Here is a 19,978-nt window from a genome sequence, read left to right as displayed (position 1 = left end):
TTAAACAATCATAATTTATTATAAAAAAGAAAACAATAAAAAAAACATAATTAATGATCACTAATAACTATCAGTCAGGACAAACTCCTCCTGTAGCATTACCATATATATTACTGGCATCTAGCCTTTCCTTATGTTTTTTGATCATTACATTCTTAATGCAGCCTATAAAATTAGCCTTGGAATTAATACCCTTCAAGTTCTTTGAGAGTTTAGGATGCCCACCAAGATACAGAACATGTTTTGTATCTGCGTGCATCTTGGGCTGTTTTCCAATTTTAGGCTCTGAGAAAATTCCATCGACACCTAATGTGAGTACATTCATTGCTTTAACACCTGAAATCAGATTTAAAATAAAAATTGTCAGTGATAAAGATTAAGAATCTGGGCATAGAATTTATAGTAAGTCAGTAAATCTATTTTCTATTTTTGTATCATTTTTTTGTTTGAAGAAAATTTTGAACAATGATGTAGATTCCATATTATGATATACACCTGTCAAACATTTGTCCTATCAAAGATAAAAAGTTATATGTTGCCATCATACTTTCTTTCGTTTATCATTCATCAGCCTGATCCCAGACTATAGCTGTGTTTTAAATCTATCAAAATGCGCTATGATACAATGGTGGCTTTGAATTGAAAAGTTGATATTTTAATAATGAAGAAAAAATATGTTTTTATAATTTTAATGCAGAACAGTTGTAACCTGTTACTATACTAAATATGAACTACTGAAAAAAATGTAGTAATTTTTAGGAGTTAAAAATTCAGCTTCTCAGCCTGAAATAGGAATAAATTAATATTTAATTATTTTTTTCAGATTCATTTGTTTATAATAATAATAACAATAATCTTTATTTATTCTGGGATTGATCCCTTTAGAATAATTTACAGGTGTCAAAATTAGACTTTAGAGCCTTAGAGTAAATTACAAAATAGAGATGAAATTACAAAATGTCATAAAATAAAATAATACAATATGAATTTAAAAAGATACAAATAAAAAACAATAATTAACAGAATATGTAAAATAATGATAAAACAAATAAAATAAAACCACTTGTCATATAATAAAATATAAGATGACTTCTGATAGTAAATAAAAATTTAAAAAAATGGTAAAAAATCAAATACAATGAAACTAAAAAATAATAAATGAAAAGAGATAATTTCTGCTAGTGTACATATTTACAATTATAAACGAAAATCTATGACATAAAATAGATAAAGCTTTTTTGAAACTTTCAATTCTTATTCTTCCGGAATTGGGTGGACAGAAGGTAGTCGAAGATAATATGACGACTTCATCCAACCATATGTTCAATTATCAAAATAAGACAATGATTTCAACTGTTCTTTCTGGACATAATTCATAATTACTTATAATTCAATAATATCTGGACCCAGGTTTATGATAGAATTAAATAATGTTAGTTCTAAAATGCTCAAGACTACACCTCCCCTGGATTAAGGAGTTAAAAAATATGTGTCACCATTGTACAGATTTTTGAAATTTTATCAAGTAAAAACTACAAATTTAATAGTAACAGAGATCCAGAATTATTAAATTAATATATTCCAGTTAATTCCATATCATAGAGATACATATTTCTTCGAGTACTTATTGTGGGAAGGAAAAGAGCCAGCATACCAGTGACCAAGTAAACAAACACCTACTTTAAGGAACTAATTCAATAGGCTGCAGTCCATGGGAATATATGACGATATATTTATGAAGGGTTAATATTTATGAAGATGTTTTAGCTTTTACTATTATATTAGAGGGAAATATGGAATGATGTTGGCACAATAGGGTGGAGTGGATAAAATAATTTCAAGACCCTACTGATGATCATCCCATTCCATTTAATTTACCTCATTCTAGGATCAAAACAACTATTTAGACTCTTCATGGATGATAAGTTGCACTTATTTATTTTTATTTTTGTTTTATAAAAAATAAAAGCCATTTTGACTGCTTTTCATATATATACACCATCATATAAGAGGAGACCTAAAAAGCAGTGTGTGAAAAAATAGCTATTTAATTGGAGGAGTTTGTTTCATGTTAAACTCATGAATGAGATAAGCCAACTCTTATAAAAAAACAAAATAACATGGAAGTAACTTTTTTCTGAGTAAAATCTCTAGCTGCGTCTTAGTCCTGTTCTTTGAATATGATGAACAGTTGATCCATGACAGCGATCTTCTTGTGGTAACAATGGTCCATTTTTCCACAAACTGGAAAGCTCTTTGAATGTTTTTAACTTGGACAGTGGACTTCAATTCGCAACAAATGCTGAAGAAGAAATGAGAATTCAACATCCAAAAGCATCTTCTATTGATAGACTTTAAAAGAGCCTATAACAGCATCAACCAGAAAGGACTCTACACTGCTCGAGAAGAACTTAGAATCTAACAAACTCTTAAGGATGTAGTGTTATATAAGGATCCAAGCTGGAATCACCAAGCAATTTTTCTTGGGTGAGGGTGTCTGTCAGGGAGATGCCTTACCCTGTCCTATTTTTAACATCGGCCCAGAGGAAGTCATTAGGAGTTCAAACATTCACATTGGTAGTACAATAATTATCGGAACAGTGCAGCCGCTTGGATATGCTGATGATACTGATATTGAGGGATGATAATTTCAGGCTGTCTCCACTTTGTTCCTAGCTCTTGCTGAGGCTGCTTAGTGGATGGATTCAGTTATAAACGAATCTGAAACCAAAAATATAGAGAAGTGCAATGTGACGGAGACCGAAGAAGACCGAATTGGCAAATAAATATTTGAGAAAGTTATCGACTTTGGATAGCTTGGCTGACTTGTGGATGTGGAAAATGATATTGAGGTCTTATATCAGAAAATCCAGCAGGTGTATTTATGGCTTACACAATCATTTCTGTAGTTACCAATAGCAACAAAAGTACAGTCCTATAAAACATTAATCTAGTCAATCCTAACTGTTCTAAGACATAGACACTGAGCAACATGGATAAATCAGCTTTACTAATGCATGAAAGAAAGATGCTGTGATCAATTTATAGTGGAATCATGAGGGGTCAAGAATGATGTCACAGGATAAAACTAGAATACGGAAACAATAAAATTCATTTGAGTTAGAGAGTTAAAATTTTGTTAGATGTCCCGCTAGAACAAATGAAGATACAATCACAACAAAGATTCTTCTAGAAATTCCGATCATAAGGGAAGACCTCAGGTTTGGTTACAGAATGGAATTTCCCATGATGCCCGGACACTGCTTGCAGTAAGGAATTGGATGGTCACTGCACAGGATTGGGACACACAGTGTAGACTATTTCAAGAGAACTAAAATCACGTCAAAAAATTGTCTCAGGTTTTCACTCATGTTCTTGCCTAATCCCACTTGGCATAAAATAATGATTGCAATGATTATCAGTGACCAACTTTTAGTTAATAACACACACATTACAAAAAATAAAAAAATACTCAAGTTATAAAATAGAAAAGAGAAAAAAAAAAAACATACACAAAATCGTATGCCAATTTCCATCACAGAGAAGGTAGGGATCGTTTGGCTTGTACGTTGTAGTTATATCACCACTTCCAATGTCAATGGTCATCTTTACTTCACCATTGTCCATCTCAAGAACAAAAAAAGCATCTGCTGAATGTACAGCCAGCAGAAGGCCAGAAAGAGATCTTGGCTTAATTTCCATGGTGATATCAAATCTTTTTCCCATCCTAAAACGATCATCTAAACAAAAGAAAAATCAAAAACTAGATATCAAATTAATTTAAAAATTAAAATTAGATCAGACCTATAATGCGGATAAAAAAAGAAAAAAAATGTATATGAAATACCAGACTATTGCATGAAATGTATATCCTTTATGATAAAGTCAGTAAAACCTGATTATAATTTACTACTCAATAAATTGTTACAAAATCACAAGCATCTAATTAATCTTAACCTCAGAATGACATTGAATAAAGTGCATCTGCATATCTAATAATAGTATTGCATATTGCTGATGTTTAGATTATATCTGTGGATTGGTGTAACAACATCAGTGTCCGAATTCCAAATTCAGAAAAATTTAAATGAAAAACTGAAACTGAAGGTTTTCGGAAAGGAGGATGAACACATGTTGCTGAGATATAAAAAAAAAAACAGTACTTAAAGGCTTTTAAGATAGCTTTGTTTTTGTATGTAACTGTTTAATCATTGACAGACAGTGCCACAGGAATAACTAAAAACCTCTAAAAATGGACATCAGTTGTTTTGCTCCAAGCCATAGGTATATTTAGATTATTATAAGTAACAAAAATTTATTTATGTATTTTTTGTAAGAAAACTAACTACATAATGTTTAAAGTATACAAAATTGCTCTGTAAACTTGATAATGAAAAAGTCTAATACTAAGGAAATAATTTTTATGAAAACTATATAGTATTTTATTTTAAAATAATATCATATCTTTCATAATTTCACGTAATAATGTAAGAGTATTATTTACATAGTTTAACGAAGCCACCTTCTGGATGGAAATAAATACTATCATATAGTGTATCACATGGAGTAACTCCTATTTTCTTGCGAGGTTTTTCCAGCTGGTTATTATACTTAAAGTCCTTCAAACATCCATCCAGTGAATTATTGATTCCCTGTAATATGCATTATGAATCATAATGATTACAATATAAACATATTTATTTATTGTAAAAAGTATGCTGATGATTTGGTGAGCACAAGGAAACTATAAAACTTAATATAACTACATAGAAAAAATCTAAAATCTAAAATAATTATTTTACAGCTACTAACCTTAAGATTTGTGAGTACTTTGTCCAGCTTATCTTTAGAATTCAAGAATGGACTAGGATCTAAACCACCAAGATAGTAAGTTGCTTCATTATTGATTGTTTTTGCATTTCCAAATGATTTTCCTTCCACAATATCATTGTCGACAGTTAAAGTTCCTAGAATACCTTGCTTTTGGAATCTAATATGGTGCCATTTTCTATCATTTATCATTACCTGTGAAGTAATATGGGCTGGTCCAGAGCCACAATTAAACCGGAAATTGACCTTAAACAAAAGATAAACAATTATCAAAAATATTTTTTAATTTTATTTTATTCATATTTTAGAGTTTATTCTCATTCCAAGTAACATTTATTATTATTATTTAGTCAGAAAATGTCACTGCTATAAACACCTTATAGATGTTTAGGGAACTGTTTATATGCAACTAAAATTAAAGATTATTAGGTATTCATAGCATATTTATTTTTTTGCCTTAAATCAAAAATAATTCACTCAGAACAATTGATTTTTAATCCTCTGAAACAGAGGAATTATTTAAACTCACCTTTCCTTCACTGATATAAACAGCGACAAAATCTACATGCATATGATCGGCAACATAAAATATCAGTCCTTCTCTTGCTCCTGTTTTAATGTCGACTGAGAAATCAAATTTTAATCTAAGTTTAGTTTGTATAAAATACTCAAGCCTGCTGCCAGCCTTAGTTCCTGAAAAAAAAAAAAATGAAGGATATTTTTATAATTTAAAAATTCTAATACCTTTCAAAATTATTTTGTCAATACTTACCAATATGATAAACAGTGAAATTGGAATCTTCAGCAGACGTTGTTGGGTATAATGGAACTTTACAATTTGGTGAGTAATCACTTCTAAATACTTCAGGCATTGCAGTAGGTGAAGTAGGAATTATTTCATTGTCTGAAATGTAAGAATTTAAGTTTAGTCATTTGAAAAATAAAATAATTTGGTGTGGTAAGCACACAACTATTCTATTATATAACTTTATTTTAAAGCTAAGCTATTCACATAGATGCAGAGACAAATTCAGTGGGACTCAGTTATTTGTACTTAAAAGACCTTGAAACATAAATTTCTATTAAAAACTAGAATTCAAAATTTTTAAAGATTATGATACTTCTATTATGTATTATAATATATAGAGAGTAAGTAAAAAACATCCATACATAAGGATCAGATAAATGATAAACTATTAATATAATGTGGCTCCTAGCGCTGTCAGCTACTCTGTTGTAATCTATCGTCTCAAATAGAGGTTTCAAATGCTACCATAAGCCACCATTTAAATAAACTTTATGTCTGAAGTATATAATTAACACTCCATTCATATGTTCTCTAAGAAAAAATTCTCAAAATAGGATTTGTTAGAACATTGCTCCACCCTCCTTACAATCCTGACATTACATTATCTAGCAATAGTTTTTCCAGTCAATTGCACAGCTTTTGAAAGATTGTCATTTCAAAAACAACAAGGATATCAAATCAGAATAATGATTTTGTCGTCTCGAAACAAGGATTAAAGATGGGTTAAAGTAATTGAAAATGATTTATATTTCTAAGAATAATTTCAATGTGTAGATTTTATATACATAATATAAATTTATTAAGAATTAGCAGCCAAGAAAACATCAAACTTTACACGGAAAATAATACTTTATCACCTAAGACAAATAACCCTGCAATAATTGTAACCAATTTATCTAAAACATTTTATATGGTATACTTCTCAACTTTGTAAAATTTAATAAATATAGAGAAAAATATCTGTAACAGTATATAATGTGAACTTCTGACCGGCGAAACGTAGAGACAATTCCTAATATTTACAGTACCAATAAATTAAACAACATAGCATTATACATGCCAATGTATATACTAGTATTTGTAAATTAGAAAAGGAAGTAGTTCATTTCTTGATTATTATTGTTATATCTTATTATTATTATTTTTGAGTTGCTCCTTAATTATGAAATATTATTGCTTTTTTAACATGTTACTAGATGTGCCAGACTCTTTAAGTATTGTATGAAGCTTGGTAATTATTTGTACAAGAAATTTTCTTTAACAAATAAAGTTACTATCTATCTAGTGAAATTTAAATAAAACTTATTTTATGCACAGACTTTAGTAATGACCTAGTATTTATGTCACACAATGGTTATATTTTTTAATAATAACAAATGAAGAGATAAATTCAAAAATCTAACAGCAACTTAACCTCCAAAAGAACTATGAAAGGTTTTGAACTTACCAACTTGTGGTGGTGAAAAGAAAAATTTTTTCTCAGTTGTAATAACAGAAGGAACAGTTGTAAATATTTCATCTAAATCGACAGGTTTTGTACCTAATAAAGTATTATATTAAAATAAGGACCTGATATAATACATGTTTAACTATCAACAAATGTATAATAATTACCTCTTGGTGGCGGTAAGGGTGGAGGGCGATGAATGGGTATTTTTCTTGCCCCTTCAATACATTTTCCAATTACTGCCTCTGGTGTTTCAGTCAAATTTCCAAAGTTAACTATTACACCATTCAAAGTTGCATCACTAATACAACCCGAAAAATGTTTAGATATGGCAGCTTGAGCATCTACTTTTGATGGTACTCCGCCAAAATACAAATTTCCATGGAGCATACGTATTGGTTTTGCTGGAGACAGAGAACTGTAAAATAAATTCTTATTGTTAAAGAATTTAATACCAGGTCGCTAAATATAATTTGAAACAATTTTAATTAAAAATAGATTGAATTATATAAATCGTATAACAGTTCTTAATTCAACTATCATTTTTATTAAAATTAGGTATTTGAAATACTCTTAATTTTTGAAAAACAAACATAACATTAATAGGCATTGGTGTACTACTACAACCAATAAGTATACATTTTGCACATCCTGAAGAAAAATTTCAAGTCAGAAGGCCTCAACTTTTCATTAGAACCTTTTTAAATTAAGATAAGATGCTCAAATGTCATAACTATACAGGTTTTATTGGATGGAATCATGGTAAGCAGTAGTTTTAGAGTATAGTGGTAGTTATGGACAATAGTGTAATAATAGCAAATGACTCATTGCCTATTATTTGCCAAATCTTGAATTATCTATTTTATAGTTTTCATATCTTTATTAAAGTGGCTAGAATTAACACAAATATTCCCAAGAATATCAACAGTGTAATTGAGTGTTAATGAGTAGTCAAATAATAATTGAATAATTGAGGGTAAATAATTACTAAGTTAGAAAAATGGATTACAGCCTGTTATATTCATAATCAAAACAAACAAACAATTATTATCAATGGTTCAAAAAAGATTTTCATGGACAAATTTTAGTGCTAGTTCACAAAACAAGCTAAAATTGCAGGAAGTACTATTATAACTGCTGCTTTAATTGTTGAGTTTGCATAGTTCATTATTAAATTTTGTATGGATAAGTTTGCTGCCAGATAGGGTATAGTGTGTCTGGTGTAAGGTCGCATTAACAGAGGGGACAGGTATAGCAATCAGTCAATATGAATATATGTAGGTTTTATTTTACCAAGAAATGAGATTCAAATTTGACAAATAGATTCTAAGGGTTCATCCTATTTTAATTTTTATCTCAAGTTATAGAGTATCATATTTGAGCTAAGGAGTTCAAATTTGTCCATAAATGCATTAGGAAACAGTGTGAACTTCGAAATATTGATTTATTCATTTTATCAAAATTCGGACTGTAGAGTTTTGTAATTATAGACTTAGACAGTACATAAAAAAAAAAATAGTTGCAAAGAACTTCAGGGTTAGTATATTTTTTTCATCACCTAGTATAAAAATAATGATCTACCTGAAAATAAAAGTCATGACAGCTTTAATTAAAAATTAGAGGAAGATTTTTATTAAACTAATAAAAAATATGTCAAAATATATCCATGTAGTCTCAACGATTCTTTATTAATTCATATTAAATGTCAAACATTTTGGAATAATTGTGGTTTTTAAATTGTTAGTAATAAGTTTCTAATAAAAATTTATTTGAAAGATTGTCCTTCATAAAGAATATTTAATATGAATTATTAAAGAATTATTGATACCAAATGGATATATTTTGTAATAATAGAATAAAACAACCAGTCTTGTCAAGGTAACAAAAATATGTATTAAAAAATAGGTATATTAAAAATATTTTTCCTATAATTCCAGGAAAATCAAAATAAATAGAGCATAATCAATATTTTATATTTAGTACTAAGTAGATTATAGTATTACACATTTTTATTTTTAGAAATATATAAAGCTTTTTAACCTGAAAGATTCATGATCATCTATGAAGAGTCGAAGCTCTGAACCAATTTCAAAAGTTGCCATAACTACATGCCAATTACTGTCATTATAAATTGGTTCAGTCATTACTGTGTCCGATTCCCCAACTCTGAATATAATGTGGCCATCGTTAAGAGAAAGAGAGACACTATTTTCACCAAAATCAGCATATGCAAGCAGTCCATTTGGAAAAGAAGTTTTGAACCTCAGAATAAGTTCCAAATTATCATGTTGTGCACTAATGTTTGGCAATAGTGCATATCCTCTAGCACCATCCTCAAAAGAAACTATGCTAGCGAACTGAAAAACAATTATGATTAATTGGAACCATGTAACATTTGCTATTGAATATAATACAGACAATAGATAATCCTTGATACCTTAGGAGGACAGCCAGGAATAGTTCCTATCGCATCTGGAATATTCAGATCAACACTTGTTCCATCAATCTGTACGTTATTAATGCAACCGTCAAAATCTACTTCTGTCACTTCTAGAATATTATGCTCTCCAGGGAAACCACCAATAAAAAGTTTTCCAGCAGACTAAAAAAAAAAAATAATAATTTTTTAAGACAGAAAATATATAAAATTTTGCTAAAATATGAGATTCCCAGGAAAAAAAAACTTTGCTTGTAGAGAGCATCAGGGCAGAAAACATGACAACAGATTAATACCTGAAATACAGTATTATCACCAGGGGCTTCAGTACTATTTATGTAACCATCTTTGTCTGTTACGCCATCCACTTTTAAGTTGCCTTTCTTATCAGCTCTAGCAACTTCAATACTATGCCATTTTCCATCATTAAATGTTTTTGAAGTAAATAACATCAGTGGTCCACTTCCAAGATCAAACTGAAACAAAAATAATTTACATGCCCATTATCAAGTATTGTCATAGTTGAAAAAATAACTTTGAGTGATATAGTGAAAAGCATTACTGTTTATAGATAATGGAGGCATAAGTTTAATTATTCCAATCTGTGGAGCTCAATAAATTTGCAGATCAAAAGAAAAGAAAAACTTGAATTATGGTAATGATGTTCACAACATTTTTTGTTTTAATTTAAGTTGTGAAGAAAATGATTTAAAATATTCACAGCTATGTCTATCTTGAGTAGAATTAGCATTGTACTACTTACTATAGAAATTTCAAATCTGAAAACTACTTAAAATTTGAAAAGACAATTTTAAAGTTGAATATCTCAAAAAAGATAAAGTGAAGAATTATGAAACTGATAAAGTTTTTCCCTTTATGTAATAGGAACATAAGACACAAATTTGGTTACTGAGACTCAATTGGTACCAGAATTATATTGGTGTGGATCTAGTTTACTGTTGATGTAGTATAAGGAGGAATTGGGTGGGGGGTGCAGTCAGGAAAGAGAAGAAAACTAATGTTTAGGTCCGAATTTAAGCTTTCATTGGGGTTAAGTACAAACAATATAACAACCATAGCAGTATTAAAAAATATATATAACACAAACATAACAAATGATAATATAGGATGAAAATGTATAGTCTAAGAACAATAATTAATAATAAAATATGACATTATAAGCAAATATAGGATAATTGAAAATAATGAAAGAAAAAAAGAACATTAAATTCATGAGAAAAAAACTATATGAAAGATATAATGAAAATATGTAAGTAAAATAACAAAATTAAAGAAGTAAAAGAAGATGGCCTCGTGATCTTATATTGTAAACTATTTTTAAACTGTTTTATTTTGACACAATGATATGATACAGGATGTAGAGAAACTACCCAGTAGAAGAACTCTAAAAACAGTTTACAATATAAGGTCACGAGGCCATCTTCTTTTACTTCTTTAATTTTATTATTTTACTTACATATTTTCATGCTTTTCATTATATCTTTCATATAGTTTTCTTTCTCATCAATAAGATAAATAAATAAAAATCGAAATTAAATTAGAAAACAAAAAAATTTAATAAGTAAACATAAACAGTTAAGCTAATAAAAAGTAATAATATTTTAAAAAAATTGTATTACAAAAAATAGATTAGTTCAGGAGAATTAAATAAATAATAATAATGAAAAGAAAAAAATAAATAAAATATGATACTAATAATGCTATATGTTATGTTCTATAAAATACAATACATCAATAACAGTAGGGATTTGTGGATGGTTTATAAGTTATAGATGTTTTAATACATTTAGTGTTTGGGAACATACTAAGGATAAATTATTGTTATCAGTTGTTATTTATGGAAAAAGATTCTGATAGAATATAAATGCTTTCAAAGAGAGGCAGTTTTTCATGGTTAAGGACCGTGGCTGATAAGAATAAAATATTTGATAAAACCTAATATATTTTATCAATATATTTGATAAAATATTAATAAAATATATTTAGTAAAATCCATCCGAAAAGGAAGTTTTGTCAAAATTAAATGACTAGTTTGAGGACTAGGAGTATTTTGAGGCAGTTGAGTTCCATGGGTAGAATGAATATTTATGCTGTGTGATGCAATCTTTAAGGAAGATTTTTGTTTCACCTATGTAAGAGGAAGTAAGAGATTTAGTTTAGAGGGGGCACCATTTTTGTATTAGTGAGAGTTGGGGTGGAATTCTTAGTTAATAGGAGGTATTTGATATAATATGTGTTGTTTCATGTAAATGAGGCCATTTGTAGCAAACGCAGTTCAGGCATCTCCTTAGCTATCTAATGCTAATAATAATAATATGCTAGTTCGAATCTAGCATGGGGGGCTTTTTATTTTGTATACTACATTCTGTACTCCAGAATGAAAACTTGACTCCTCATATGTCAAAAAGGACCAGGTAGGGGATAAAAAAAAGTTTCATGTATACAGGAATGAGAAAGAGGAAGACAATAGTGAATAACGTTTTTGGCTAAGTTGATGTGGATGTTGGGAGTGATAATTCAAAGGCCTAATGGAGTAAGTTAGTTCAGTGTATCAGTCTGAGGATATAGTGTTGCCTGGGTTTCTTATGATAAGGAGGTCAAGGAAAAGTAGGGAATTACTTATTTCAAATTTAACTGTAGAACGTAGGCAAGAATGGTAAGAGTTACAGGCAGATAGGATATCAGGAATTTTGTCAGGATTTAGGATGAGAAGAAGTTACTATGCATCAATAATTGCTGGAAATGGGATATTTTAAAGTCGATTATCACAAAAGAGACTGAGTGAAAAACTATGAAGCTAGTACCAATTATCTGGAAGGAACATAGGACTCAAATCGGAATGGTATTGTTTTTTTCTGTGCATTTGTAAGAGACTAAAACTTTAAATATCAATACTGCGTAAGTTGATAATTCTTACCTGATAAAGAATACGCCCTTCCCTAAGTTCTATTGAAATGAAAGATGATGGCCCAGGTGCTAAGAATAACAATCCTTCACTAGCATAGGTACTAAATCTTAAAACTATTTCGGTGGTAGTATCTAGTTTGTAAGGTTGGCTATCAATAGCAATAAATCCATCACCATTAAAACGACAACCAGCTTCTCCTGGTTTCCTGATTCCTCTAAAAATGAATGTATTATCATAATGAAAATATTAAAAAAATAACTGTTGAGGTATTCAAGTTACACTCACATCACTTGAAAACTACATCAGTTTCACATTATATACAAACTTATTTCATTTGATAATAAAGTAGAGTTATACTACACCCTTTACACACATAAACACCTCATACATCATAGTAAGAAGATATGAGGCCACTAGCAGTGTCCTACCGGGTTTAAGTCTATGGCCTCTTCTGTGAATTTTTAACACATCACTGTTGGAGGAAACTATAGGTGTTAGCTTTGCTGATGATGTCACATTAATTGTGATGGCAGCAAAGCAAGTTAAAAAAGTAACCCTGAATTCCAACCAGGAAATGTAAGCCAGCTATTTCCCAAACACAAGACTCAGGAGCTCCTTCTCAATCATGGGAAGTAAAAGAAGACAATCACTGTTGTAGTGAGAAGGAAAGAGATTTGTTCTCAGCTAAATTTGAAATACGAGGAAGTTCTTATTGAAACATATTTGGTTGAACCACTTTATACCAAACTTAGGAGACCCCAGAAAGAGCTGCTCAAGGCTTCTTGTAACTATTAACCTCTCAACCCTTATGTATTAGGGCAGCAAGCGTGTTTCAGATTGAGAGATTGTTTCCAATAAAATATTTCAGAATTTGAAAAGTGTGATAGCCATAGCTTCTGTTAACTACTAGCTGACAAAAAAAAACAAAAAAACAGATCTTATAGTGTAAGTTCTCAAGTTTCAAGAGAAGAATGAAAAATAGCCATCATATTTTGGTAACTGAGTTGTTATGAGCTAGTAAAGGAAGGTAGGCCTACAGTTTAGTATCTGATAATAGTTTGTGGTGTTTGTCAACAAGGTGACCTTTAGTATACTACACCGAGAGATATATACCCTTAAGGATTTTAATTTTTTTGTTATCCCTTATCTAACCATCACTGGCATACTAAGTGGTTATCATATTAGTCACCAACCTATTCTAATCGGAATAGGAAGATTGAGTTTTCATTCCTTGGGCTACCATGAAATAAAACCTGCCCAGGCCAATTAATCAAACTTGAGATTGCTAAGCTAATGCCTTAACCATTGCTTCACTCTTATTGCCTTTATTCCTCCGATTGATCTTCTGCTGTGTAAATGCTACCAGATATGAAACAAAGATAAGAAGAGCCAGATGAACATTGGCAAATAAAGGGAGATAATGTATTCATGAAAGATGGCAGAAATACTAGGATGCAATATTTTCTGGAAGATAAGCTTGGTTATCAACTTAGCAGAATGGATTTCCTACAAACAAGGAGAGGCATAACATTACTTAGGATTACTGGAAATATTTGCTTCAGTTCCTATCAAGCCTCCTTCAAGTTAAATAATGAATCATCCTGCACTTCTAATGTGCTCATAAATGAAATAGTGGAATATGCATTTTTCCCATCTTTCATCCAAGAAGAGGAAGAAGTATACCGGACCCATGAACAGAAGTCAGTTTTGGAAAACATAGTTGCTGTGATAACCAAGCAGGAGACCTGGAGTGTGTTACAACTTTAGAGATTAAAGTCATTGAAAGCCAAAATGTTCAGATCAACAGCCAAGAAAAGTAGGTATATACAATGGGAGGCATATTCCGTGGTCCAAACTGGAAATTTTGCATTCTCTCTATGGCTCTATTCGGTGCAAGTTATAGAACCAAAACTCTTCAATACTTAAAAATTATGCTAGTTTAAAAATTGGGAAAATTAATAATCAAAATTTCAGAAACATGATACACATAAGTATAGAATAATTTACCTTTCCAATGTAGCCTGAATGTTTTCAGCCTTCTGGAAATTCCAAAGGCCAATAACAGATTCACCAAAATACACTTCTTCTATTGTACCCACAAATGAGTAATAGCTAACATCAGTTGGACTCTTGAAATAGTTAGGAATGCCTCCAATAAAAAATTTGGATGATGTCTTATCCAAGTTTAATATAGTTGATGAACCTTTCATTACCCCACTGTTGACACACATATAACCATCCTTCTGTCTAGTGATACTCAATGTTAAACTCTTTCCCGTTCTGAATAACAAAGAGGATTAAACTTTTAATAGCATTGTTACTTCAACTCCAACAAAATGCCTATATTAAAACAATATTTATTACCTTTCAACTTTTACAAAGTACCATTGTTCATCAGATACTTTGATATCACAGATTAAAGTAGTTGCACCATCTCCAAGATCTACTGTCAACTTAGGAGTTTCATTTTCTATCTCAAGTACCATAAAATCACCCTTTAAAATAGATTTTACACTAATTATTTTCTATAAAAAATATTAACTAGTAACCTTAAGAATGAACTTTTTATATTTAAAAGATAGCAGGAAAAAAGTATGTTTATTCCATAGTTTTAAATACTGTAAATATTTTATAATAATCACCGTGTTAACTGCCCGTTTTTTCTTATCAACTTCATTTCCTATAAAAAATAACAGCCCATTTGCTTCTTGAGTAGCAAAATACAATGACAGAACATTGTTTACACCCTGCTCAGGGAGACCTGGAGGGTTGCGCAGTTCTAATGTACTTGTACGATCAAATTTAACTGCAGTTGAAACACTGCAAGAAAAAAAATTAATATAATACAATGATTAATAGTAGTATTAAGAATTTTATTTTGGTAACATACCTGTTTGCTAGCTCTCTTGCTAGTTCAATTTGCCTTCCTAGTTCAGCTAGCTTATCTTTCAAATTATTATGGTCATTTTCCATCTTTCTTGGACGATCTTTTAATTTAGATGCAAGTTCTTTTGTATCCGGTAATATATTTAATATATTGTCAACTAATTAAATGAAATATGTAATTAGGAAACATCATATTGGTAATTTTTTAGATAAATTAAGAAATAGAATTTCATAAATCTTAAGGATCCTATATCTAAACATTTAATTACAAAACCAAATGGACTACACAACAGAATGTTAAGATTTGACACCATCCTAACACCAATATCTTAGACATTTGGATTTTTTTTTTATCATTAATCATGTTTTCATAATTTTTAAAATGCTCCACAGATGTTTCAAAACATAATACATCCGTTAAACTTCTGTGGCTATACATAACATTATATTTTTTGTGAGTAAAAGTCTAGCATTGTCACATTGGACACATCTGTTTTAAAAATAAACACTAGATTTAGCAATTTCAAACCAAAAACTCAGGCAGAACTATTTTCATCCAATTCCAACATCGATGACAAATCAGAAACCTGTGTTAAGTATTGTGGGTGAATTTCAGAGTTCAATGATGAATTGAGAAATAAAGTTTTGATGACTTGAGTAGTACAATCATTTTTTTTAGTACAATTAGAGTTTTTAGGACACCTTTAGTGTTTCCAGAAATTTTTTTTCATTGAGCAAGGTGATGCTCAGAGCAGATTTTTTCCTGTATTGATCTTGATATATGAATCATATGAATTAAAATTTATAATCAGGCTACCAATAAAATTATTCTCATACAATGTAACTTCTATACCCTTATTCTAATATTTCCATATCTAAAATTTAAATTAATATATTCTTCTTTGCTTCCATATTAAAGTTCATAATTTAATTGCTATCGTACAATTTTTAAATATTACCTTAACATTTCAGAATAGCATCATTTACCTATTTAATTACAAATTACCCCTCATAACATACGTTCTTTCTCAACTTTAGTAATAATTTATTTTAACAAACTGTATTCAGATTTTTTAAAATTACCAATGAATTATTAATATCAAACAAAATAAGCTGTGTCCTAAAGTTTTCAGCAACAATTTTAAATTACTTTTTAATTTAGGTTCAATTTTATAAAAAGTTACTGTGAGCTTTTATATTATATTATTCGGCTGTAGTTTAGTTATCATCGAATTTTGATTATGCTAAGATGATTTTAGAAAAAATATGTGTTTACTTGAATGTGTAAAAAATAATACAAGGAGGTATAGTATCACATCTCATACTGATTTAAATGTTTTTCTAGGTTGAGTTTGATCTTGATGAGTGATTTGAGATGAGTTTCTGGAAAACAATTTAAAAAAAAAATCATTTTAGAGTACTTACTAGCTGAGTTTGCTCCACTTATGTCGTTTTCACTGTCTTTTATGTTTCTTTGTATTTCTTTAGAAACTTCTAGTTTTTGAGGAAGTTCATCTACAATACCTTTGATATTTTCTATGACCTCTTCAGCACCTTTAACTGCTTCATCAGCTAGTTCAGTCCCAATATTAACATTTGTTTGGCCCAGGGTGTTGATAGTTTTATTTAAATTGCTATAAAATAAGAATGTCTTCAATAAATCAAAATATCTTTACAAAAATTAACTTGGAAGTTTCTACTTATTTTATTGCAAACACTTTATTTAGATTCTTAATAAAGAGGGTAAGAATTAAAAAGAAACATTATTTAACTTATGCATAAAGAGATTATTTTATAAATAAATTGAGAGTAATTTTGTTCTATTCAAAATTAATTTTAGTAAAGCTTATTAATTTTTGGGTTACCTTTTTATTTAGAAAAAGTACAAATAATTTAACAGAAGGCTTGAAATTCATCTAATAAAACCATATAATAGGAGAGTTTAATTTGAAAATTCTTGACAAAATAAAATAATTGGCAGTATCAAAATTTAAATAAATTATAAATATAAAATAGAAGAAGGAAGCCACTTTTCTTAGATAAAATTAATATTTTTTTAGAATTGAATACAAATGTAATACCTTTCAAGTTCTTGAATGTCAGCCTCAATATCACCTTTCTTTTTCTGAAGGATTTCAATCTTATTTTTTTCATCCTTAAGCTCTGGCTCAAGTTCCATTTGTGACTGACTTAGTGTATCCCTAGCATCATTGTAAAGAGATGTAGATTTATCCCGTGATTCAAGCGCCTTGCCTCCAATACCTTCAGACTATTTAATAGCTATATATTAAGCAGCATGAGAAAATGAAAGTTTCAAGAAATATCCAATTTAGGAACACTTACTTCGTCATAAGCACTCTCTGCAGTCATTTTTGCATTATTGGCTGTAATTAAGGTTTCTCTTAAGGTGTTAACAATTGTTTTATAACCTTGAACAGCATTAGTATCATGCTCATGTTCTTTTTCAATGTTTTTAAGTTCTTCACCCTGAATGGGAAATAAAAAATTGTCAAAATGCTATAAATATCAATTCTCATAAACTATATTTGAACAAACAGCGTACTGTTTGGCGTACCATAGGCAGCTATAATTTTAAACTGTTTCAATAATTTTGGATAAGCTAAAATCAACTTAATGTATTTATAGGATAGTTAAGATGAATAACCTGGTGTTCCAATTCTCTTGCATGGTTAGTTGCTTCTAGAACGTATGTCCTTAGACCATCAATTTCTGATTTCAAGGCATCTATTTTTTTAGTAGCATCACTCAGAAAATCTTCCCATTCAGTTTTGTTGTCTAAAAATATGAATGAACATAGAGTAGATAAGTAAATATTAAACAATGGATTTATTATTACTCTACATGAACAGAGAAAATTGGTGAATTGAACAAAGAATGCATTTCTTATTTGTGAAGCATAATTAAGTATTATTTAATTGTATAAAACTTTATTTGTTAATATAAAAGCCTTTAATAATACTATTTTTTTTTTCATAACATAAAACATAGATTATATCTTAGTTTTCTTTGTTAAATTTTTATTTTGGATTATTTTCATTGTTATTAAAAATGTATTTACTTGTAAATTGCCTATAAAGATTATTTGATGCTTGTGACAATAACTCATTAGTTTCTTCCAGTAATTCATCTGCTGCTTTAAGTGTACTACTGGCGTTTCCTTCCAGATTTTTAATTGTTTTGAATTTTTCTGGTATGTTGTGCTCTCTAAAGAAAAATTATATTGTTGAACAAGAAATAATATTAGAAATTATTTTGATACATAAAAAATATATTACATAAGATGGCATGACGAAAGACTTCCATAATTAAAAATATGCAGTGGAACAAGGACTAAAATGTTTTTGCACTTTTGTTGATCAAGAAATTAAGATACGAATTAACAACAAGTTTTAATGAAAATTCAGACAAACTTTTTTAAGAACTGATGATTTTAACATGCTTTCTTTAAATCTTTTTTTTTTTTTTTGAACCATCATATTTTGAAACCTTATAAAAGGAGTTAAGTGATTAAACATTTCTAAGAATTTCTAACCCTTGACAAGACACTTTAAACTGAGTTAAACATTGCAAATGACTTACTAATTCACCAAACAGTGTTAAAAATTTTCATTTTCCTCAAATCTTTTCATGCAAAAGCTTTTGGTACATATGGCAGAACAAACATCTTATTACTACACAGGCAGTCTCTATTTTACATTACCTCATATAATTTTTCATTTCAAAATTACATTGTTAACCAATTCATACCAAGAATCATTTTACATCACAGTTAATTCAAAGTTACACTGCTAACAAAATATAATATTTTAATATTGTATATATGTATATATAGTTGACCGTAAAAATTGATATATAAGAAGATGGTCAATCCTGACCATCTTCTTATATAATATTTTAATGGTTTGAAGATGTAGAAAAATTATCTAGTCAACTTAAAAAAAAATTAGTTGAAAGGAAATATTAATGTTTCCTTTAAAACTGCCAAATAAATGATATGAGTGAACATTTTACATATTTACTATAAAAATTCTTTCATGAATTTCTTTCTTTCCTTTTTTTACAATGTTATTTCTTCAGTTTATATCAGCTCTTGTTAGAAATAATTTCAATTAGGTATTCAAAAAGTAAAATGAGTGATAAATATGTTCTGTCTGGTAAGATTTCTTGAAAACTGTATAAAATTACACTGGAAGTCAAAAATAAAGTCCTAAAATTAAGTGATAGAGGTTTGTCAGAAACTTTAATTGGAAAAAATTAAGCCCACCAAAAAATACATTTCAAACAACTATTAAAGATAAAAGGACACTGAGGAGGGAAATAAAAGTGCTTCCTCAATGGATTTGATAATATTTTTATACATTTTTGTCAAATGAAATTGGACTTCAGTCACTTTCTAATATGGAATCTGAGGTAAGTATAAGGAAAATTAAGGTGATCATATTTTCAAAAAGTCATCGATGAACATTCCAAAGCTAGTCATAATTAATTTCTTACAAACTTAACTTAGATGTTCTAGGACTGCTATTTTTCTACTGGGGCCTTTTTACTCAACTTTATGAAACTAATTTGGTTCTAGGACCAAGTAAATGAGAGTTATATCAATAAAAACATATCATATAT

At 29.2% G+C, this 19,978-nt stretch overlaps 1 protein-coding gene across 1 annotated transcript in view; it reads right to left on the bottom strand.

Moving 5' to 3' along the window:
• The window catches only part of LanA (laminin subunit alpha), a 105,486-nt gene continuing 85,508 nt past the window's right edge, over window positions 1-19,978 (bottom strand). Inside the window, exons 38-58 of the mRNA XM_014433930.2 lie at window positions 18,417-18,562; window positions 18,003-18,133; window positions 17,681-17,824; window positions 17,419-17,606; window positions 16,763-16,971; window positions 15,342-15,495; window positions 15,094-15,271; window positions 14,816-14,946; window positions 14,459-14,731; window positions 12,461-12,665; window positions 9,819-9,998; window positions 9,523-9,687; window positions 9,126-9,442; window positions 7,253-7,503; window positions 7,086-7,178; window positions 5,603-5,734; window positions 5,360-5,523; window positions 4,813-5,076; window positions 4,505-4,652; window positions 3,513-3,740; window positions 1-336 (exon numbers count right to left, since the gene is read on the bottom strand). Of these exons, the coding sequence (XP_014289416.1) occupies window positions 71-336; window positions 3,513-3,740; window positions 4,505-4,652; window positions 4,813-5,076; window positions 5,360-5,523; window positions 5,603-5,734; window positions 7,086-7,178; window positions 7,253-7,503; window positions 9,126-9,442; window positions 9,523-9,687; window positions 9,819-9,998; window positions 12,461-12,665; window positions 14,459-14,731; window positions 14,816-14,946; window positions 15,094-15,271; window positions 15,342-15,495; window positions 16,763-16,971; window positions 17,419-17,606; window positions 17,681-17,824; window positions 18,003-18,133; window positions 18,417-18,562 (3,967 nt within the window). The 3' untranslated portion in view covers window positions 1-70. The remainder of the gene's footprint in view (window positions 337-3,512; window positions 3,741-4,504; window positions 4,653-4,812; window positions 5,077-5,359; window positions 5,524-5,602; window positions 5,735-7,085; window positions 7,179-7,252; window positions 7,504-9,125; window positions 9,443-9,522; window positions 9,688-9,818; window positions 9,999-12,460; window positions 12,666-14,458; window positions 14,732-14,815; window positions 14,947-15,093; window positions 15,272-15,341; window positions 15,496-16,762; window positions 16,972-17,418; window positions 17,607-17,680; window positions 17,825-18,002; window positions 18,134-18,416; window positions 18,563-19,978) is intronic.

The sequence above is a fragment of the Halyomorpha halys genome, unplaced genomic scaffold (assembly GCF_000696795.3).
Source record: "Halyomorpha halys isolate HHAL.00 unplaced genomic scaffold, Hhal_1.1 Scaffold45.1, whole genome shotgun sequence".
Lineage (NCBI taxonomy): Eukaryota > Metazoa > Arthropoda > Insecta > Hemiptera > Pentatomidae > Halyomorpha > Halyomorpha halys.
This window is presented reverse-complemented; position numbering and strand designations above follow the sequence as displayed.